Source organism: Archocentrus centrarchus, chromosome 14 (genome assembly GCF_007364275.1).
Source record: "Archocentrus centrarchus isolate MPI-CPG fArcCen1 chromosome 14, fArcCen1, whole genome shotgun sequence".
NCBI classification, from domain to species: domain Eukaryota; kingdom Metazoa; phylum Chordata; class Actinopteri; order Cichliformes; family Cichlidae; genus Archocentrus; species Archocentrus centrarchus.
In genome coordinates, this window is record NC_044359.1 from 5141752 (window position 1) to 5165909 (window position 24158).

The 24158-nt window shown below is 39.9% G+C and overlaps 1 protein-coding gene and 1 long non-coding RNA gene across 4 annotated transcripts in view; one reads left to right on the top strand and one right to left on the bottom strand.

The window, feature by feature from the left end:
* The first annotated feature begins 5826 nt into the window (after positions 1 to 5826).
* The window catches only part of dbn1 (drebrin 1), a 164254-nt gene continuing 145922 nt past the window's right edge, over positions 5827 to 24158 (top strand). For 2 of the 3 annotated variants that reach the window (XM_030745720.1, XM_030745721.1), the window contains exon 1: positions 5827 to 6036. In XM_030745720.1, the coding sequence (XP_030601580.1) occupies positions 5954 to 6036 (83 nt within the window). In that variant the 5' untranslated portion in view covers positions 5827 to 5953. The remainder of the gene's footprint in view (positions 6037 to 24158) is intronic. The other variant, XM_030745722.1, reaches the window with a different exon arrangement.
* On the bottom strand, positions 10899 to 14302 carry LOC115791593 (uncharacterized). Its single transcript, XR_004020965.1, has 3 exons — positions 14097 to 14302; positions 13596 to 13697; positions 10899 to 11448 (listed from the first exon to the last, which is right to left on the bottom strand). It is a non-coding gene; the product is annotated as an uncharacterized LOC115791593 (long non-coding RNA).

A 24158-nucleotide genomic window follows, 5' to 3' on the forward strand; every position in this document is an offset into this window, starting at 1 on the left:
AAGAAAAGTTAATACTGCAGTAGTCTGAGTATTCCTGCCTGTACCAGAAGAAATCTCCAAACAGCCATGGCACAGATATGAAAACAAATGCTTGGATGCATATTTTTGGGTCTACCAGTTTACCAGTGGCAGCTAGTTTCAAGGACCTGCAGCAAATTTTTCTCTGGATTTTCTGTTGCAACCAATCAGTGTGCAGGTGAGTTCCTGACATCTTCAGCTATCAAAAAATACTTTTGTGTGCAGACCTCCCTTGAAACAGACCCAGGAATGCAATGATGTCGCTAAATGTCCTCACAAAAATAGCTAAACAAACATACCTGTGTGTGCATGTTCGCCCCTCCCTCTACACACAGAGTGGAGCAGACACTCTAACAGAGAACATCTTTTGGCCAAAATATGAGAACTATTCATCCAAATGACCTGAGATTCAGCACTGAGCTTAATGAGGTCCCCAAAAGCACACCTGCCAAATCTGAAGAGGATCGGATGAATGACTGTGCATGTATCTGCTCATCTGTTTGCTTGAAGGACATCATGAAGATCTGCTATCAGTGCTGGAGAGTCTCTCTGTAACAGATCCAGGAGCTACATGCTAACAAGCAGCAGCCAGAAATACTCGGAGAAGCGCCCCTCAGCTCAGAGTCAAGATGCTGCAGGGAGACGGAAACGAGAGGACAAATTCCTGCTTTCAGACGCAGCCCAAGGTGCGTTTTAATGTGAGCAGGGAAGAAACTCATGATCTCAGTTAGTTTTTGCTCATAAATTGAATGTTTAGACCTCATCAAGAATCCAAAACTCTTCCTGTCAGAGTTGGAGAGCTATCTTCAGCCACAAGAGGAGCAAGAAGTTTTGCAGCAGATGGTTTGACTCCCACAGAGTCCCAAACTCTGCATCATGAAGTCAGTCGGGGATTACACAAAGTGACACAAGACAGTGAGACCGCAAGACGCTGAACAACCTACGTACATAAGCAATTACCTAAGAACAGGTGCTACTTAAAAAATGCAAAGGCCAAATATGTTTGTCTTCACTGCACCGTAGCATTCCTTAACAAAAAAAATATTTTAAACTTCTAAACAGATTTAATTGTAGTGTTTTCACTTCAGGGCTTTGATTGGTCACAAGTACACAGCGCTCCATAAACTGGATAAAGAATATTGAACATGGAGCTCCTAGGCAGGAGGAAAAGAAGAAGACCTCAGAGGAGGTTCATAGATGTGATGGAGGAGGACATACAGAGGATTGGTGTGACAGAGGAGGATGCTGGGATAGAGTGAGATGGAGGCAGATGTAGTGACTCCTAAAAGGAGCAGCCAGAAGAAAAACACACTTCAAAGGCAAAAAAAAAAAAGAGTATTATAATTCATAATAATGGGCAGCACACAAGAAACAGAATAAACTCTTTTAAAAAGATTTGGCCATCTTCAGTGAGCTGTAAAATTATAGAGGACGTATTCTGCTCACTTCCAGCTTCCTGTTTTTGTACTTCTTCTCCAAACTGCCTCCAAACCTTCTTTGTTTCAATACTACAAAACACCAGGCGTGAGACCTCGCCTGTGGTCCTAGAAACCGTCTGAGTCAGGGATCAGTCAGAGGAGGTGGTGCCATCATGTCCTGCTGGTCATTACTCACAAACCAGTGCCAGAGGTCAGGCCAGCTGTCATGGCCACAGTGATGTTACAGCTTTGGGAAAAGGGGGTGGGGGGGCTTCAGTTCCTGTTACCTTCCTTTTATCTGATGTGCGTGCAGCCCTGCCAATTGGTGCTTTTCACAAGAGGCTTTTTATTAAGAAAAAATGGGACTGATGTGCTTCCAGACTGCTTTACTAATGCACCAACCGGAGGATGGAGACTGTTTCTGAAGTGGTTGATGCAACCATTACAGGCCTAAAAAAAGGTTTTTAATCTACAGACTGTCAAAGAAGGTGCGCTGAATGCATACAAAACAGGAACATATCCACCGTGACGTCACCCTTTGGTTACTGCACTCACATTTTGAAGTCTCAGTTCCTCCATCTTGAGTTATTTATTTATTTAGTTTTGGAACTGGAAGCAACCATATTTGGACAAGAGGGTGGAACTTACCAGCTAATGCAAGCAAGCTTGGTTATCCATAAACCGCTCAGATGCATCACTGACTTTGAATCCTGCTAATAATCTGCACTAAATGACAAACTAATAAAATCCTAGAATTTCATTCACCCATAACTGGAGCACAGACTTCTTGGGCGCACACAGATCAGCCATACAGGTGCTGGACATAAAATTTGAATATCATGAAAAAATTGATTTATTTCAATAATTCCATTCAAAAAGTGAAACTTGTATATCATATCCATTCATTACACACAGACTGATATATTTCAAATGTTTGTTTCTTTTAATTTTGATGATAACTGACAACTAATGAAAACCCCAAATTCAGTATCTCAGAAAATTAGAATATTGTGAAAAGGTTCAATATTGAAGACACCTGGTGCCACACTTTAATCAGCTAATTAACTCCAAACACCTTCAAAGGCCTTTAAATGGTCTCTCAGTCTAGTTCTGTAGGCTACACAATCATGGGGAAGACTGCTGACTTGACAGTTGTCCAAAAGATGACCTTTGACACCTCGCACAAGGAGGGCAAGACACAAAAGGTCATTGCTAAAGAGGCTGGCTGTTCACAGAGCTCTGTGTCCAAGCACATTAATAGAGAGGCGAAGGGAAGGAAAAGATGTGGTAGAAAAAAGTGTACAACAACGGGGATAACTGCACCCTGGAGAGGATTGTGAAACAAAAGCCATTCAAAAAGTGGGAGATTCACAAAGAGTGGAACTGCAGCTGGAGTCAGAGCTTCAAGAACCACCAATCACAGACGTATGCAGACATGGTTTCAGCTGTCGCAGTCCTCGTGTCGAGCCGCTCTTGAACAAGAGACGGCGTCAGAAGCGTCTCGCCTGGACTAAAGACAGAAAGGACTGGACTGCTGCTGAGTGCTCCAAAGTGATGTTCTCTGATCAAAGTCAATGTTGCATTTCCTTTGGAAATCAAGGTCCCAGAGTCTGGAGGAAGAGAGGAGAGGCACAGAGTCCACGTTGGCTGAAGTCCAGTGTAAAGTTTCCACAGTCAGTGATGGTTTGGGGTGCCATGTCATCTGCTGGTGTCGGTCCACCGTGTTTTGTGAGGTCCAAGGTCAACGCAGCCGTCTACCAGGAAGTTTTAGAGCACTTCATGCTTCCTGCTGCTGACCAACTTTATGGAGATGCAGATTTCATCTTCCAACAGGACTTGGCACCTGCACACAGTGCCAAAGCTACCAGTACCTGCTTTAAGGACCAAGGTATCCCTGTTCTTCATTGGAGCAAACTCTCCTGACCTTTAACCCCATAGAAAATCTATGAGCTATTGTGAAGAGGAAGATGTGATGTTTGCTTGGTGAGTTATTGGTTTGAATTTGTATCTTCCCTTTTTCTAAAGTGTATGTGTCGTGTTTTAAGGATTTTATTGTTTTATTATTAGTTTTAAGTTGACAGGCAGCTTTATAGATGATGTCTCCCCGTAATATAGCACCCCTCGGTGACAGAACGAGGTACGTTTGCCTTGTTGTAAGTGGTTTGAGTTTGTTGTTATAGTTTGTAAGTTTACTTTTTGATAATGTATTGTAAATAAATTGATTCTGTTTTTAAGTTTTCACAGTGCATAATGAAGTTTGGAAATAAAGAGTTGAAGCACCCGTCGAGACCTCCGTTTATTGACCCAGTGTTACTGATTCCTAGTGTCTTGTGTTTTGCAGTTTTGAATTTTTGTTTTTTTCTGGTATTTCCTGGTTGGTTTCATCGTTTCTATCCTCAGGCTTCTTAGTTTAGTTTTCTGAGTTCTGTTCTTGGCTCTTGTTCTCTTTCTGTTTAATCCTGTTGCAGTTCTCTGTGTTCTGACAAACCCGGTTTGGTGTTTTATTGTTTCTGGTTTGTTCTCCTGTTAAGTGGATTCAGTCCTGGTCTCTGTTCCTTGTGCTATATTTAAGTCCTCCTCTTGTGTCTAGTTATGATCTTGTTGCTCTAGTGTAGGTGTTGTAGTCCCTCAGTGTGTCTGCTTCCCTGTGTTGTATCAAGGCAGTATTTGTTTCCATGTCTACTTCCTGTTTTACTTTGTATCCTATTCAGTTTTACTCCCCTTGTCTTGTTCTGCTGTGCTCCCTGGTGTGTCCTCTCTCCCTGATCACCTCGTGTGTGTGTCGTCTGTGTCCTGTTCTTTGTCACGTCTCACTCAGGTGTGTTTCCTGGTTCTGAGTGTCCCTGAGTATTCCTAGTTGTTGCCCTGTTAGCTCCAGGGGAGCTTTCTGGTTTCCTTGTACCTGATGTGCATCCAGAAACAAAGTTGTGTATTTCTGAGTTCACGCTTTTTTCTCCTGGGTCCTGTGTTTGGGTCCTTCTCCTGCCTGCCACACTGCAGAATCATGACTCTTATACGTCAGAGTTCTTCAGTATTTACAAGGTTCAGTGGATGGGACGTGTTAACTTTGCATATTTTGGTTTTATTCATGCATGTTCAGACAGAACTGTATTTGTGAGCTGTGGTGGTTTAATCCGACTGGTTTACTCACTGTTCCTGTGGTGGCAGCCTTTTGTTTTCTTCACACTGTGGTCAGGTTGCATGGATAAACTAGTGGACCTCACTTTTATGCCCCATTTGTGCTCTTGGGGTACTGCCACCCTTGCCATTTTGTGGTATAGCAGTGTAATAACATATTTACAGCACTTCTTGTAGCACTGGGCCCAATTGCTGACAACTTGTGTTTGATATTATTCCATTGATTCTGAGCAATTCTGTATGTTGAATAATTATTTATAGAATTACAAATGGCTTTTTTACTACTCTGCAATTATGTGCATTTGTGCAGTTATGCAAAAATATACATATTTTGGATAAAAACAGTCCAACATGTCCAAGAGCAGATCAAACACCGTAAATCACATATTTCCTAAAAAGCCTATAGATTGGATTATAGCCTGTAGATTGGATATGGCATGCATTGATACTTATCCCGCCCTCCTCAGTGTCATAGACATAGTTTTACAATGTGTATCATATTGAAATACATTGTTTTTCAATGGGCTGTGACTGAAACAGTGATGCATCCCAAAAAATTGTCAACTTCAACCTTGCAGCATTAATAATGGTTAGGCTCAGGGAACAATGAAGTGTTGTGAGGAGCCCCCCCCCCCCCAAATCAAATATTACCTAGGGCCCCTTCAAGGCTTGGGCCGGCTCTGCCCTCATATATGCTGTATGTGTTGTAACTTCTGCTGCCTGCTTGGCCAGGTCTCTCTTGAAAAAGAGATTTTATTATTAATGAGACTTCTAACTCGAGATAACGAGGGGCAGCCAATCAGAAAGAAGTTGACTTTAAAAGGGGGGGAGCTAAAACAGCTCTCATACAGTGGATGAGATGAGGGGCTGCACTGCTGTTGTGATTTTAATTTATCACAAGTTTTTATTTTATTTGGCTTGAAATGTTTATTTTATTCTTTATTTTAGTTATTCTCTTTTAATTAGCTTCTTTTTTATCATGTATGATTATTTATTTTTTTAAATAACGTTTTTTCTTATTGGCTGTGTTTAATCTCATCTTAAACAGTAAAAACAGTAAGTAAGGAAAGCGTAATCATTAATCACTATGACACATACATTCCCAGAAATCTTGCTCCTTACAGACAAATTTAAACCATCATCCTTTATCGTTTCTGCGCAGCTGCAGGAGTTTACGCGTCGGCACTAGGACCCATCGACCCGTTGAGCGTGTGATTTCCCGGCGCTAGGACCCCTTGGACACCGTCCTCCTCTCTTTGTCTCCACCAGTCAGCGCCTCCTCCTCCTCCTCCTCCTCCCGCTGCTGCTCGTCCTCCCTGTAGTCTCATTCCGAGTCTCTCTCCATCAGCAGCGGTCTGGATGCTTGCAGGGACGGAAACATGGCTGTGAATCTCAGCAACAACCGACTGGCCCTGCTGACCGCCTACCAGGACGTCATTGACGAGACCACGGACACCGACTGGTGAGTTCTGCATTCCTCCTCCTTTTCCTCTTCTCATCCCCTTCACCTCCTCTCGCTCCTCTCGGGGTTTTGTTGTTCGGGTTGTTGCGCGCTGAGGATGCGCAGGGCAGCACTGGGGCGCAGCGTGCACCGTCATCCCCACCACCACCACCTTCATCGTCATCGTTACTACAGCTAGTGTGAAGTGGGGAAACAGGGGAGGAAAAATCCGATTGTTTCGGGTTGGGTTTGAACTGTGTGCAGATTCACCGCCTGTCAGGAGTTTAATTCTCGGCGCAGCTTTCTGTGATTAAGCGCCTTAAGAGGCTGCGGGCTGGATGAAGCTGTGCGGTGAAAGTGAGAGTTTGTAGCAGAGAGCAGCAGGGTTTTTGAGTCTGAACTGCACTCAGTGGGGAAATGTTCGCTGCTGTGCGGCACTATGCGCTCACTGGACGGGTAAAACGAGCTGCGGAGCGCTTTGTTTGCCCTCAGTTTCCTCTTCCCCTCGCTGCTCCGCCGAGGCCGGCTCCACTTGCAGGCAGCTGGAAACAATTTCAGGCTTTTGTGCAAAGGGATGCGGCGGTGTGTGTGTGTGTGTGTGTGTGTGCTAGAAAGACAGGCCTGGTCCAGAGATACTGATGAGCCCCTGCATCCTAAACCAGGAGGAAGAGGGGCGAGGCCGGTGGGTGGGATGGAGGGAGGAGGGGAAAGAAGGGGTGGAGGCTTCCATCTTCCCCCTTTGTGGCATTTCTGCATTGGGAAATGGTGCAAGAGGTTCAATAAAAAAGTTAGTGAAAAATTATTAATTTAATCTGTTCAACAATGGGGTGGCCCAGAGGTGCAACAAAACAAAAACACAACTTTTTGGAAACATAACACAGAAACCAAAAACACAACTGTGAAACTGAAAACATGACAGTCTGGACCAAAGACAACACAAGGACACCATGGAAACCACGATGATATTCCAGAAAAACAAAAACCAAAACCAGCCACATTTCAAAAAATCCAACAGCATTTAGGAAAACCAAACCAAGCACTGGTGGGGTTTTTGGAACATCTCAGAAAACACTGTGACTTCTGAAAAACACCATATTCCAGGCAGGTCCAGCTATAAAAGTTTTCTCAACTTTGAGATGAGCAGTTGCAGTGTTACTGTTGACTGACACATGACTGGGTTGATGAGCAAATTTCTTTCTGTGTGAACTGGAGCGTGATTGATTTATTGGTGATCTTATCTATTTGTCAGTCTACCGTATCGGCATTTACTACATCCGATAAATGGAAATTGAAATGTAAAGAGATGGATAAAAACACCCTTCAGCCATGTTGTGAATGTTGCATAGTTTGTCCACAAGAGCGCACTCTGCAACTCCCCTGTTAGCAACACATTTGGAATACCATAAATGCGACAACTAGCTGATGCGAGCAGTTAGGTAGCGCGTAAACGAGTAAATACTGCGCATACCAAATGTTTGGTAGTCTGTTCATGTTTTGTGTGTCTAAAGGAAAAAAATATCAGCTTTTAAATCACCAAATATCAGTCAATATTGGTATTGGTCTAAAAAATACTGGGTGAGCTCTAGTGTGAAAAGCAAAATAGTGAAACCAAAAACACAGAGTCAAAAAAGAAAAACACGACAACAATCAAGAAAACCTGTTTTCGGGTTTGTTGATGCACGTCTGGGCCACCGTACAGCAAATCGCTTACTGAAAACTATAAATAAAGCTACTTTTGGCTGCATTCACAACGATTGATTTGGCAGATTTTTCATCGGACACCTTTCCTGACACAAACCCACAAGGACTGTCTCCTCGCAGGATCAAACCAGCAACCTTTTGCTTGTTAGGCAGATGTGTATAACACTACACTATAGAGCCATGTTGCTAAATGAATTATCATCACATTCTTAAAATAATGACCTGAGTCATTTTTTTAATAAAAGTTTTGTTTTTGCCTAAATCATCATGTTTTTAATGTTTGGTTTGGTTTTTTTTGTCTGTTCTGAAAAACCTGCAAAAAATGACTTAGGCCATTATTTTAAGAGGGTTACGATATTCAAGTTGAAAATCTTCACTGATGCCTTTTGTGTAGTTGTGTAATTTGTGTATAATGCAGCTGTGTGCAATTCGTTGAGAAGAACGGTGAATGGAAACTAAAATCATCGAAATCACACCAGAAATCATGTGTTTCCAGAAATGTTTCTGGCCATTTTTTGAGTGGGTTTAAGAGAGTATGTATTATGAGAAAAAAGTCATGCTTTAATCTTATTTTATAGGACCAGTTTTATACCCATAAAGAGGGAGAAAAGCCCAGCGTTCACTACTTTAGCAATGATATGAGTTGTTCCTTCGAAACACTCCTACAGATCAACCATTGGAGACCCAATGATTGCACTGACATGTTAAAGTAAATGTTGCATGGACTTTGGTGCTGGAGCACTGAAAGTGCTTTTAAGTTTAAAGGTTATTTTTCTGCAGCCGAGCAGGAAGTCCTGAAGGCTGGATTTCCCCGGCAGCCCTTCCAGAACAGTAATGTTTTAGGTGAATCCCAGAGAAAAAAAGAGGAATTTTAAAAACCTTGGCCTGGTTTTGGTGCCGGCATGTTCTTCCTGTTCTCCTCTGTTTGTGTTTGACAGAGAACAAAAAGGGGAAGGAGCTGATTTATTTAGTTTCAGAAGCTGCAGCATGCTGAGGGGTTAGTTAGCTTAGAGGAGGTAATATTTGACTTGGAGCAGGACTGCAGGTTTAATGTTAAACTCCAACCTGCTGTCCTTGAACGCGATAAGCCAGCGGTCATATCTCCACCTGTTTCCCTGATTGAAAAAAAAACCAAAACACTGCCGTCCTTGGTTAAAGTGGAGCCATTAAAGGACCAGTGAAAGTTGTTTGGACACACGCACTGTTTAGTGTTCGTCTGAGTCTGAGGTGTGAACCTGAGCCGCCTGCTGCAGGTCACGAGGCCAGGTGAGGTCACAGTGGCTTTAAGTGGTTCTGATTTCTCTGTGGTTTGGGTCAGATGTTCTGCATGTACTCTCAGTCTAGAAGGTTTTCTTTGCTGAGCATGTGTGACAGCATCATCACTCAGTCTGTCCACTAGGGGGTGTTCAGATGAATATTAATATATTTTTGATATATTACATGATGAATACAAGACATGTTTTAGTGTTACTACAAATTTGAGCAGATAAGGGGTGACACAGTACAGCAGTTCATTGCCCACCTAGTGCAGAAATGCTTATATTAATAACTGAAATATGATTTAAACCCACGTATTAAACAATGTGGTGGTCCTCCTTTGGTGGGAGTGGCTATGAGGGCTCAGTGCTTATGCAGTCATTAAACAGAAGCTGTTCAATGCAACAGTTGGCTGCTTTTGGTATGAGAAAATAATAATAGTTGCAGGTACGACTGGGCAATATGCTAACCTCAACCAACAACCTCCCCAGGGTTAGGGGTAGAGCTAGGGTTGGTGCAGTGGTTAGCACTGTCACTTCACAGGAAGTTGGAGTGAATAGTTGTCTGTCTCTCTGTGTGAGCCCTGCGACAGGCTGTCCATGGTGCACCCTGCCTCTCCCATCTCCACCAGTCTATCCTTCCAACCCTGAATTTGATAAGTAGAAAATGGATGGGTGTCACATTTCATTAGAAATCCATGTTTTCCTTTTGGACTGACAGTTTTTCCAAACAGGTAAAAAAAAAAAAGCTGATATAACTTAGGAATGGCTGTTGACCTAACCCCTACCTCTCTACGGGCCACCTGTGACCTGGTACATGTCACCTGACCTGACAGAAGACAAAACTTTGCCAACCATCCACCATCAGTCCAATATGGAAGCTTGTTTCTGCCATGAAGGCGGCGACTCGGGAGGTCGCCTATCAATTGGACAGTTGGTGGACTGATTCCCTGCCAGTGTCCTGTGCGTGAATGTGCTTGTATGAATGTGTGTGACTGGGTGAATGAGGCTTGCAGTTAAAAAGCACTTTGAGTGCTCAGAGTAGAAAAGCACTGTATAAGCACCAGTCCTTTTACGACTGAAGAAAACATTTTTTGCCATCACTGAGTTAAAATTTCAGGTTGTTATCTCAAAATTTTTACTCAAAATTTCAAATTTTTTGGGACTTTTGAATTGTTTTCACCACATTTTGAGTTAATAAGTTAGAATTTTAACCTATGGACAACAATTTATTTTTTTTTTTCAGTGGCAGAAACAAGCTTCCACAGTCAAACAATCAGCTCAATTTCTTAGTGAAAAAACAAACAAGCCAAAGGGCGCTTTCTACCCTCTGAATGAACACGTGTGGGTGACCCTAGGATGAGCTACAGGATAGCCTGGATTTTTCATGTTCGCTAAGTAGAAAAGCTTAATTACATCTGTTTGGGCAGTTTTTTTTTTTTGAGAAGGAGCACTTTCTGGATTCAAATGGTTTTATAGGCTGAATCATCAACGAACTGCAAGGCGCTCTCTTTTCAAACAAAATTTAAAGTGGTCATAGCTAATTTCAAAGCTCTCCACACTTCAGGGATTTGACCACATGTTGTATGTTGTGTACCAAGTGTGGAGACTGACAGTGAAGTTAGCTGTTTAAAGAGTTAATCAATTAATTTAAAAGGCTCCCGCACCAAAATTTTAGAGGTTGATTTAACAAATAAAAGCAGACCAGGGCTAACATGGGTAAGAGTAAGAGTAAACATGTGCTGAGCGCTGAATATTTTTATAGTTCTTGGATTTTGGATGTTTAAGAGTCTCCACAGATATTGAAGTTTGTTCTAAAACGTGAGCATCAGAAACAATAAAGGAGACTCTGTTTGGCTGCTTTTGGTTTATTAACAACAGATTTTGTCAGCAATAGAAAGACAAACATCCAGGACAAATTTCCATTACTGTTCCAGGAGATGTTTGTTAATCACAGCCTGACACCGCACTCTCTGAGGGTGCAGAAACATCGCTGTTAACCACTTGTTTAGGTGTTGATGGAGGCAAGAAATGATGCTTTTTCCACCCTCGAATCTCTCGGGGCTTCACCAAACTATAAAAGTGTAAATTACTTGTTTGTGTCAGCCGACCTGCCTGTGTGAGTGCGAACTGTCAAACTGAAAGGTTAATGTTTCCTTTAATGGCGTTCGGATTTAGTGGGATGATCCGGTGGGGCTGGGAGAGGATGCAGAGGGCCTCAGGCCTGCCCCTGTTTTTCACACTTGATGGGATTTAAACAAAGGCAGAAACCTCCAAACATGCTGACCCCAAACAACACGGGGCACCCCCCAAACACCCTCCATCGCCACCGCCCTCTGGCCTACTCTCCTCTCTGAGAGAGTGGATGACATATTTTAAAGCTGGAAGTGAAGTCTGATGGTCAGAGATCTCGGGAGCCTCCCCTCATCTCTGGCGTTTCAGGCAAACAGGTCCAATTATGACGTGCTTCTTTGACCTGGTGGGAAAAAAATCTACCAATCAGAGCTTTGCTGACAGAATGAATACATTAGTTTAACTCACAGCACGTTTTTATACCCCAATTTGAGCCAGCACGCTGGACTCAAGCATGACATTCAACCACTAAAACCCACTTTTCTGACATATTAATCAAATAATAATGTGCTTTACTATTTTTTCAAATTTTTTTAAAACAGTAAATTTGAAAATTTATTTATATTTTAGCATTAAATGTAAAATTTTGATTAAAGAGCTTGTCCATACTAGTGGATTAACCATTACAGAAATTAAAAAATATATATATTTGTGTTAATTTAGCTCAACTGTAGCATAAACCTTACACTGAATGTTGGTCTAATAAATTTGTTAATCATTGTAAGTTGAATGGTATAATGAAATATGTATGGCCAAACACATCTAATCTGAAATCGAAATAAATACAATAAAGTAATCACTTTAATTTAAGTCTATACTTAATTTGAATAATAATATAACATAAAATAGTGTAAAATCACAGCTAACGAACAGCTGAACTGGACATGAGTCAGAAGTCAAATGAACAGTTGCTGAAAAATAAAGCAATTAATTCTCATCTCTCCAGGAAAAAAGTGCGAAACCATTTGCAATTTTTCATATGTGAGAATTTGTATCTGTCTTTGTAGGTTAGTCTTATATTTTTGGACTTTGGTTGTTTTGTCAACAACAAATACACAATCAGGGAGCTATTGAGCAGGCTAATCAGTCAGTTGATTTTGTGGTCTCAACTGGATAAAGCTCCTCCTTCGTCTTCTTTCTCTTGTGAATATTTGGTTTATGTCGTCCTGTCAGCGGCAGGACTCAGTCGGAAAGCTGTCGAGTTTTGCTCATTAATTACACGCCACCCTCACATCACGTTCGTCCCCTGTGAGCAGGTCTTATCTTGGCCCCGCTCGCTCGAATATCCACAGAGCCGCCATGCTCTCGAACTTTAAGCTTCCCCCCGTTCTCTCCATCGCCCGCAGTAAGTCTAGTCTGTCACGGGCGGCTCGGCCTTCGACATGCCATCAGAGCGTCTGAGAACAGCGAGCTGAAGTGATAACAAGCAGGAAGAATCCAGATGACGGATGAGCCGGCAGCATCCTCGCTTATTCAGTCAGAGAGAAGCATGAAGCTCCGTCCGTGCTGATAACAGGACAGCCGGCCTGACGAGGCCTCTGTTAGACTTCATGAACCCCTGAGCGTCTCAGACAAGACAAAGGAAACAGCTACCAAATGATTTTGGATTTAATGGCTGTGCTATGGTAAATGGATTTACGCAGAGCAGCAAACGCAGTTGTTCCCGAGCACAAAGAGATAAGGAGCGAATGCTGTGATGAGCACTATTTGAGTATAAAATTCCCAAAAATCAAATTTTAGTTTTCCACTTTGGTCCAGACTGAAATATCTCTGAAATTTTATACTCACATCCACAGCTCCTTCAGGATTGACCCTAATGACTTTGGTGACCCCCTACGTTCCATGTGGTGCCATTATTTGTGGTTTTTGCCTGAATAAATTGAGCATCGTCACTGTGAGCGTGCTAGAAAGCTAATTAAAGCCTCAGAGAGTGCTGGCGCGGTGGAACAACACTCACTAATCACTATTCAGTACCATGGGCAAAACTGGAGCAACATTAGGGCATAAAGTTTTTGATTTATATTCAAAGATAAATGTAAGAAGGCTTTAACGTGAGGAGGTAGTGCACCCATGTTCAAAAGGCACTGAAGTGCACCTTAAAGACAGGAAAATTTAATACTTGATTATTTTTTTTTTTCATCCTTTCCCAACAGTCCTGGCATCTAAAAGGCACTACACTGCAAGTAAAAAGAAAAGCAGTGATAAACAGTGTATAGACATTCTTTACACCATTATTAACACCTATAGTTTCTTTGTAATGTCCACACTTATTGCAAGAAGTGCCACATTTGGGTAAAAATACTACCAATAACTCAAAATTAGAGAAATAATGGTGTGCGTGTCACTTGGATGGAAGAGAGAGAGAAATAATAAAATTATACTTGAGTAATGTATAAGTTAAATAATACCATTTAATATATCATTGCTACTATACCTGTATATTTTGCTTGAAGCACAGTATATATTTTTAATATGAAACAGTGATTATACCTGATACAGCCACATTTTGCTGGATTCAGCAGCAGAGGATGGATGGATGGATGGATGGATGGATGGATGGATTCAGCACAGTCTGGGACACACCTGACAAAACTGTTAAAGTATAAGAATGCATTCATCACAGATCCTGAAATTTCTGCCTGTTGTCCTTTTGTGTTTGCAGGGCTGTATTTCCTCAGTACATCAACATATTCACATTCTGTCTCTTCAGATATGTAGAGGAACCCCCCTGCCCACTGTCACACCCCATTTAGGATGAATCAGAGCTTCCATTATGAAATTACAGGAGTTCACTGTAGCATGTCCCATCCAGGAACACTTGATGACACGATACCTGTCATCAGCTAATGCTAGCTAGCTTGGTTAGCAAACCTCATAAACTGTACAGGACACCTGCTAATTAGTGTGAATTAGTTTACTAATAAAATACTAAATTTGATGAACTTTACAAAAGAATACATTTTATTAGTTAAATAATTAAAAGATACAAACATGGTCCAGAGGTTTAGGTCAGGGGCTCCAGTTAGCTGAGGCCTAGCAGGTAGCCAGCTAGCTTTTAAGTGACTAAACTTTAACAAAATCCAAATGGATGATGTTATGAAGGTGGAAATTAATCTTGTTTTATTTCCTTAAGTGCTTTGTCTCTTTATAGTTTTCTGTCAGTTAATGCAAGGTTAGCCTTTAAAGCTAACTCTGGTGTACAGTGTGTTGACTCAATAGTACTTGAAAAAATGTACGTAGTAAGCCCTGTCAGCCATTAGTTTGTGGACTGCCATTTGTGGCCTTAAATATGCTTTAATTATAATGTATTTGGACAAGAAGCTGGAAGTATTGAATTATCGGAAAACACTTGGTTTGTCAAACTAGTTTGGTATAGATATCATAGATCATTGTAATATTAAAAAGCTAATTAAAAAAGGCTTAAAAGTAATGGGACTTATCAGAAAAAGAAAAGGCCAGCTGTACAATGTAAATGATTACCACCTTAATACCCACCACACTAATAATGCATCTTTTTTTTTTTGTATTTTTGGCCACAGCGGCTTTTATTGGCAGTAGAGAGAGACAGGAAATGGGGGAAAGATGCAGGGGAAGACACGCGGGCAAATTGGTGACAGGCCAGGACTCGAACCTGCACCGCCCGCACCTCAATGTGGCATATGTATGTGCTTGCTGGCTTCCCCACTAAGCCACCCGGGCGCCCCATAATGCATCTTAAAATCATGCATGCATAAATTGGCTATAGAGACCAATAATTTTTTTTTGTATTAGGCTGTAAACCTGTTTAAGAAAACTTGTTTCTGCCACTGAAAACACATTTTTTTGCTGTCTGTAACATAACATTTTTTGTTACTATCTCTAAATTTTGACAAAATAACTCAAATTTTCAAGATAATTAGTAGGTTGAAAATTTGAGATAAATACTTGAAATTTTGAGCTAAAATTTAAAATCTAAAAACTCAAAATTTTGACTATTGCAGGCAGAGGCCTGGGATTTTTTTTTTTTTTTTATTTATTGGAAACAAGTTTCCAAACATGTTTATTTCTGCTGTAATGTGAAATTTTAACATGGGAGCCTAAAGTGAACATTGGAAGAACTGCAGCTTTTGGCACTTTTTGGCCTGGCAGTTAACGGTTGTGGAAACATGGAACTCGTTCAAATTTATCTGCCCTCAGAAAACTTTCTAAAGTGCAAATTGTTCTTCATGCATCTGAATCACTGTGACTTTTAAGGTGCACTCATTTCTAGGAGGCTTTGCTGACCTGTCTCAAACTAACAAATATGACTGAATTTGTAAGACTGATGAGCTCAAACAGATGGTGCAAGTGGCGCTCTGCCAAATATCAAGCGAATTACATCATTTTTAAAGCATGATGGCTTTTAAACCGATAAGACTAGGTTGCTCACTGCCTCGGAGCAATGCAGGCAGAAGTGATCGACAGCTCTTGATGTATGATGGATGAACATTAGGATGAGATTCCCTTTCCAGCCTGTTTATCATTAATTCATCCACTCCCTGAAGCTAAAATAAAGCAATGTTGCCTCTTGAACCATGAATGTCAGACTGCTAAGGTGACAATGTGAGAAGGGCAGCGGACGAATCTGCGTTATCCAATATCAAACGATCCACAGACCACATTCATTGGCTGCGGATTGGCCGCAGGCTCCTGTCATATGACCCTTTGACCCCCTCCAGCTGTTCGAGGAAGCCATTACCTGACGAGTCACCTCAGACAAAAGAAGAAAATGGTGGTGAGAGGAGCAGAGCAGCAGGGTCGGCACGCTCGAGTCATGTTTCATTAACTGTTGGTCTCAGATAGAGGATATTTCTTGAACTGCTGACACACTTTTCTCTTGTTCTCACATTTAATATTTACTTCTAATATTTTTTTAATGTAGTTCGTTTATTTAGGAAGCTTTATGTTCATACCGTGGTCTGGATACAAGGTCAACCAAACAACACATCACAGCAGAGCTGGTTGAGGTCAAAGGAGAAAAAAAAAAAAACACTGCTGGAAATAAACAGCCTGAGGCCATGTAGTTTAACATTTCAGGCTTGTGGTGTTCTTACTTATGACCTGTTTCAGACACGTGAGAAATCAAAGGAGAAACCTGAATAAATGAGTGGAGTAGCACACCAAAAGGCGAGACTATCTTATGCTTTATTAAACATCGCCAAAACTGAACCCACCTGCACACAATCTGGGAGATTCTGGGGCAGTAATAAAAGTCACGGCTCCAACAAACATAATGCAAAACATCATATGTGAGTGGTTAAAAGCTCAGGCTTCAGACTGCTTTAAACACTCAGTTTTCTATAGGTTTTTTTTTAAGCACTGCGTGTTGCCCCTCAATAGGCTTCCAGAAGTTGGCCAATAAAGAGAAAGTGGGCTTTTTAAGAGGCCTTAAGGGGACAGGAGCTAAAACAGCTTGTTCCAGACAGAGGATGAACTGAGGCCAACACAGAGGCCCAGTGTTGGATAAATGAGGATTATTTACCTGAGAATCATCTTCAAGAATCAAAATACCAATCTTTAAATGAGCGCTCCAAAACGCTGTGAGACATTTGTAAACTTGGTTACAGTCTCACACATACACAGGCGGTCTTAATCAGAAAATCAGAAAAATGCAAATTTTTGGAAATCAAACCCACAATAACTTATTTATTAATAAGATTATTTTTTAAAGTGGACCTTTTGCTCATCTCCAGCTCTATATTTTCATTCTTGGACTCTACTAGAGTAGTATCACCATTGACACGTCTGATCAAACGTACTTTGAATTACCGTGATTACGCAACTGTTTGTTCTGTTGGAAAAATTCAAATGGTTTCTGAAAGATGAGAAATTGCACTTCACTCCCAACATAGTGCTATTATGGTAATTGTTGCCCATTGTTGCGAATGGCGGTACTTCTGAAGTTCATGGGCCTGTGGTAAATAAAGACTTAATACAAAAGCAGCCCTGATCAAAACTAGTTTTTGCCATATTTGTTTGTCTCTTCAGAGCTGTCAAATGCCAGTGTTTATAATTATCATAAGCCAGTACAGGAGAGCTCCCACTGTCAGCAATCTAAACTATTCATTTGGCTCATATTTTTCCTTTTATCAGGTATAAAGAATTGAAAAGAATCATGAGAAAAGAAAAGTTTTAACAATCATCTGGAACCGATAATTGAAGAAGTCCATTGACAGCTTACTTCACTGAGGCTGTGTGGATCCAAGAGTAGAAAAAACTGTCTGAAACTAAGTGTTTAGAGCACTCGCACTGTGAAGGTCATCATGGGTTTAACATCTAGCTGCTCAGAGATGGTACTTTTTGCCTTCTGTGTGTGTTATTCAGAGAGGAAGGTCGTGAACAGTCTGACAGGATGTCAGCGATGTTTCTAAGAGGAAGAGTAACCATGAAAGCTGCGTGTCTAGGAGGTAAATTGGGCTTTTTCTGGAAATGACTATCCAAACATGGAATTAAACAAGATGACAGTAATAATCAAACTGTGCAGGAAATGGCTGGTTTCTGGTCTTAAATATGTCCAAAGTAGTTGTTACCTCCCTGTCCTCTCCCAAAAACAGACCACATCATTAATGGATCAACTGACTGAACACCCATAGATGTAGACATTTGACCTTTGACCTCCTGAAAGTGACTCCTCTTTCTTTTTGTCTCCTCCTCATCTGCTCTGCTCTGTTTTCCATAGCAGGCATTCAGCTATAAAGCCAGCGAGAGTATTAATGTGTCTTGAGAGCAGTTAGTAGACATGTAGTGTTTTCACCATGATCTCACCGCCTGCACTCTCTCAGATTGATATAGAACAGGGTCAGTGGTACAACATGCAAAAACACAGGCTTTCACTTTCATCACGGCTGCTTTATAAAACACAGGTCAACATTATCCTTCAGCGCTCACTTGCAGCTTCCTCACTTACAGGAGCAAAAATATACAGAGCCAGAAAAAGCCTGGTTAAAGGCCAGAAATGTGTTTTTTCATTTAATATATAAATATATAGCATGTGTGCGTCTGTGTGTTTAGAAACCTCTGGATGTATTTCAGCAGTACCTATGACATATTAGCAATATTAAGGTATTGTTTAAGATTTATGATTTTATCCAAGTGGCAGGCTAATTAATACATATTTTGTATATTATCTTTTCTTCAGGTTTTTATTGAAGAGAATTAAACAGACCTGAACAGTTCTGAGTGTTAAAGTTACTAGTTAAAAGTAACAGATAAATAAGAAAGCACAAGATTAAAGGGCAAAAAGAATGCATAAATAATTAAAATAAATAAGCAATAGTCAAAAAGTGAAAAAAGGTTTAAATACCTAGCTAAAGAATAGAATGGAATAGAAAGCCTTTATTGTCACTGTGATTACGATAAATGAGACTGGGAGTTTCACTCTAGCTTGGTGCAACAAGGTAAAAGCTACATAATGTTAAAACTGTGAAATAAAGGTGAGAAGAACCTGCTAAACTGTTTTAAGTTTGTAGAAGGAGTTGAAAGTATTATCTGACAGTATGGATAAACAGTTAAATTACACTGTCAGCTAAAACTAATGGATAATCCATTAAATAAATAGCTCGCCAGAAATGTGAACTTGTAAATTATTAAAGTAACACCTGCAGTTGAATATTTATCTACAAGTCTGGATAAACTGTAGAAATGTTTTGCTAACAAGCACGACTGTTAGCGTAACAATGGTTAAAATAGTTGAAATTTCTAGCTAAAATATTAATTGCTAGGAGTTGATATTTTAGCTAGTTTGGATAAACTAGTGAGATTTTAGCTAGCAAGCTCAGTTATTAGCTAAACATAATAGAAAATCTGTTATTATAACTTTAAAATTACAAATTAAAAATGAAAAAAATATTAGCTAAAAATATTCTTGGCAGCTGACTACTAGCTAAAAATGTAGATAAACAGCTGTTAGCAACCAAGCACAGGTATTTAGATAATATAATGGCTAAAACATTTGAAACAGCCAGCTAAATATATTAATTAAAAAGGGGAACTGTTAGATAAAAGGATTATTAGCAGTTAGAATATTTAGTTAAAGGTGTCACTAAACTGTTGAAATGTTTAACTAACAAGCACAACTCTTAGCATAAGAGCATGGTTGAAACAGTTTAAACAACTAGTTAAATTATGAATAAAAAGTTAGAAATTATTTGCTAAAAATGTGGATTAAAAATTGAAAAATATTGCTGGTATGGTTAGCTTACAAGCACAAGTGTTAGCATAAAGTAATAGCTTAAAGAGCTGAAACGACTAGGTGAAATGACTAGCTAGCATGCAGTTGTAATCGAGGCTGTAGGAAAGATGAAGAACATCATTGGAGAGAAAAGAAGTGAAGAAAAAACACCCTAAATATGTTTAGAACTACAAATGAACTACAAAATAACTTCATGACTAGGCCCACATTGCATAAATCAATTTTGTCCTGTATTATTTAATGTTAGAATATCAAATTTAACGCTAGCTCTAGCACTATATTCAACCCTCCTCCTCGATCTTTCTAGCCTCTGTGTTGAGTAAGGGGGGGCTCAGTAAATCTGCCGGCTGCATCACGAGGACACACGACACACGCAGAAGACCCACTTCTGCTATGACGGTCACGTTACCTCCAGTATGGAGGTGAGGTATGGCTGCACTCTCTGCAGCCAGGTACTCTTGGAGTGCGGGTGATGGCACAGCATACGAAGGGACGCAGTATGAAGGCTGTATGTACACAAAACATGGTGACAGCGGAGGATTTCAGGTTTCCGGCCTATCTCCAAAACTCTCCAAAAGTCTCCAGAAAAAGGTGCTAAATTTGTTGCTAGTGGCTTTTTGGGACGAAAAAGTTGCTGGGGGAGGGGGTCTGAAAAGTCACTAAATCTAGCGACAAAGTCACTAAGTTGGCAACAGTGACTGAGTTCACATTTAAGATCATAGGTGATGTTCATGAAGGGCTTCTTGAGACCATGACATCAGATGAAAAAGGTTGGGAATAACTGATTCTGTCGTTTAATGATGTCGTTGTTTTTTGTTGTTTGCTCTTCTTCCTTCCTCTCCTCCTCTGCCTCTCTCACCTCTTATTCCTCCCCCTCCTCTAGCAGTTGACATTTATATTTAGGAACTTAGCTGATGCTGTGAAGTCGAGTGAGATTTGATGGCTGCTTCACCAGAATCAGCTTAAATAAATCATGTTAGTGACGTTAGAGGCAGCCAGCAGTGAGGGAGAGGGAGGCAATGCTGAAACTGGAAGGTAGGAATGCAGCCTCGAGATATGAGAAGAAAGTGGGAAAAAAAACATACAAAAGAGACCTGAGTCTTTAAATAGACTTAGTTTAATGAAGAAATCAATTATTTTCAATGGATGTGCTTTCATGGGTGAATCATTTACATGGGGTTAATTATGTAAATTTTAAAGAGTGGGCTGTAGCAAGGCCTCTTGACAATGTCCAGAATAGAGGAAGCTGGTAGCGCTGTTAGTTTTATGTAAGCCTGGTGTGCTCGAGTGTAAGCTGCTCTATAAAGGAAGGATGATGTGCAGAGTGTTGCGTAACAGGAGCCCATGCAGAGGTGTAGCTACACCTCTAAAGTGTATACCCACCTCTGTGCAGGGAGATTTACGTTATACCTACCTCAGAGGTCAGCCATATTACTGTCTGTCGTGTTATCTGTGACGTGTACTTCAAGGAAGCACCTTCCCCCCAGGTGACATAAGTACCCTGTTAAAACTGCACCAGGGTACACACTTCCCAGCATCCTTCCACCAATGCACTTTTCCATTATGCCAACAAAAATAAACCTCCATCTAAAGTTAAGAACGATGACTGGTAAAAGCTTGATGGAGCTGACTCTTCTGAAGGAGACGGCACAAAAAGCAGGCCACACCTCCAGAATTAGGTAAGAGCTGTGTTAATAAGTGGTTGATACTTTCTACATTCATAAACCAGTAGTACTATATAAAGTAATATATACACTATAGTACTATATAAAGATACTCCATTAAAAAATCAAAGTTGTGCTCTGAAAATATCTGTAAAATCTACTGCTGTTTTTTTTGTATGTAAAATCAGAATTTATGGGTTAGGAAGTCGAGCTGTCAGTAAAAGAGATTTCTGAGTTATTGTAAAGTGTATATATATATATAAAATATGAAAATCAGTTCAAGTACTTGTTAGTACCCAGTTAAGAGTTGGTATTTCATTTGTCCTTCTAGGAAAATGTTTAGCTTAAAGGGGGGATAAAAAGTAGACAGTGTTAGCTAACAAGCAGAATAGTTTTGTAATATAATGGCCAAACAGCTAAAATCAGCTGGTTTTTTGTATGTAAAATCAGAATTTTACATACAAACAGCTGTAATGTAAAGAATAGCTATTAAATAGAGTAGTAGACCAAATAGTGGCTGAAAGTTTGAAATTGCATACAAAAATTACTAAAACATATGGTAACCTTAATGATAAAATAGTTGACTGAAAACAACTCATTAGTTTAAAATTAGTTCAAATTAATACATTTAATCATGAGATGATGTTTTGATGAGGTGTAGTTTGTACTACTTATCGGAAACATCCTCAGTATCCTTCTTGGTAACAGGAAGTTATTTTGGGATCGACCAAGCCCTGATCTAAATAAGTGGTCAATGTTTTTTAAAACAGCTCGTTAAAAAAACACACACACACACACACACACACAAAATATCCACACAAATAAACCTCTATTCATATTTAAAATAAAAATATGACATGTCTACAGTAACGGCCGAAAACATAGTGACGAACATAATAAATGGGTGTTTAAAAACCTAGCTAAAGTTAGGCCTAAAATGAGGGAACTTATGAGCAAAAACTATGACTAGCAGTTTAAATGTTGAGCTAAAAGTGACAGCAAACAGCTGGTAGCCAACAGTATGGATAATCAATCAACATTGTGTTTCAGCAAGAGCTCAATGCAGAGTGCTGACAGATCATGTTATAGATGCTGAAACCAAGAAACATTCAACCACATCACAGTTTAAACTGAACAATTTTAGCTGTTTCCTGTTTTCGCTGTTTGGATTAAATTGACCAATTTCCTCAATTTACGGCTTTTGCTTGGGAATTTCCTGATTACATTTTTTAAATATTTTGAGAATTGTCCGTGAATATTCAAAGCTTTGATTTGAGAGGGAAGATGGCTATACTACAATAACATGATGATAGTCCATGGATAACCTAATATTAGACTTTGTTAGTAGTCTGGTTACAGCTGCAATGGATGATTAATGTTTATTTATAATTAAAAATATTGGATTAATTGTAATTTCATGGGCTGTTTGGGATTTTTTTGCAGTGCATCCTAAAAACCTTGCAGAGCTTTCCAGTACTCATTTGTACATGGATTACAATACCAACGGTAAAAGCTTTGAAGCATTTGTAAGCAGGTAAGTTGTAGCAGTGCCACAATGGGGTCATGACCTTCAGTAAACATCTCAGAAGAAATATGAGATTTCAGGTCGGATGGCGGCAGAGTCAGGCAGAGGTCAGTGTCACAATGAGTAATGAAGAGGGTGACGTTATGTTGTGGTCCAGAAGATAAAATAAGCAAATCAAAAGCAGACAGACTTCAGGGTTTATGGCGATAATCTCACGCTGAAGATGTTTCCAACGGCAGATGTGGAGATGGAGATGATGGAGTAAAAAAAAAAATTATTAGCATTTCTGCAGATTAGAATTAATGTGTATGTAATGTAATGTAATGTGGGCTGGATTGAAGGACAGATTTCACCACTTTTATGGGGGGAAAAAAGCCAAAATGATGTGCATGGCATGATGATAATAGAAGGAAGTAGATTGCTTCTCCTAGTTTGGGTGAACTGACCCTTTAAATGTGGAAGCCAGGAAGGAAGAAGGTGGCGGGTAAAAATGGATCTGAAAAAGCAAACAAAAACTCAAGGTCTATTTGCAGTGTTTGCTTTTCCTGGACCTTTCAACCTCCATCTCATGATGAAGTATAGCTGGATTGAGGTTTTGTATGAATACATATATTAAAAGACACAAAAAAAGATGCTAAAATGATCAGTATCATAGGCTAAATGATGACCTATTGATTTATATTGAGTGAAGAAATGTGTTATATTCATATTCTTGGACTGGAGATTGGGCTAAATGTAATTATTAAAGCTTGTTATTTATTCATTTAACAGACTGTTGCTATGTGCTGACTGAAAGCAAACAGGCCTCCGGCTGATCTGGGATGCAGAATAAATTGATTAGGGTATTTGGTCTGGTGCTGAAGGCTGTGTTTGACCCCAGGCATTTGCTATGCTAACAAATAAAGGAGGTTTTCTGTTCTTAATGTACATTTTGGAGTGTTGTACTAATGCTTGAGAGTGCTTCACCTGTAGTTTTTTTAATTTTTTTATCTGGTGGTAGTCATGGATGGTCTCCACTCAGATTAAACTTGATGTCAGTGGTGAATGGATTTGGGTGTTTTCAAAGGGCTGTACCTCAGAGGAGATAAGATGAGATCTACAGGTGTGTGTGTGTGTTGTGCCCTGTCAGTGTTAAATTCCCCCTGGTACCTCCCTGCTGATCTGCTCTCTTCACTGACTGATATTTCTGGTATAAGTTTAGCCTTTTTTGCCAGATCGACAGAGCTTATAGAGAATATAAAAGATAGATTTGACCACCATGGACCAAGGATTTGTTGCCTGGAGTCTGACATCAAACTATTTGATTCTTTCTTTCTTTCTTTCTTTTTTTTTTTTTTTTGCATGAATAGTCTAAAAGATGAAAGTGTCCACCATGATGTCACTCTACTATCACGACTACTGACAGCATCAGAACAAAAAAAGCTAAAAAAAAAAAAGCAGACTAAGGTGTAATTTTTTAAAAATCCTATAGCTTTGTTTCATTATTATAGTTTCTTTTTTTAATGTAATGTTTAATTTGAAAGTTTAAATTAAATTACATAATTAAAAAGTGTAATCTTATTACTTTTAACATAGCCCTAACTCTGGGAATCACTGCCCTCGAGGGTCTTTTAGCACAACTGAATGCTGGCCATTAATGTTACTGAAACTTAAAC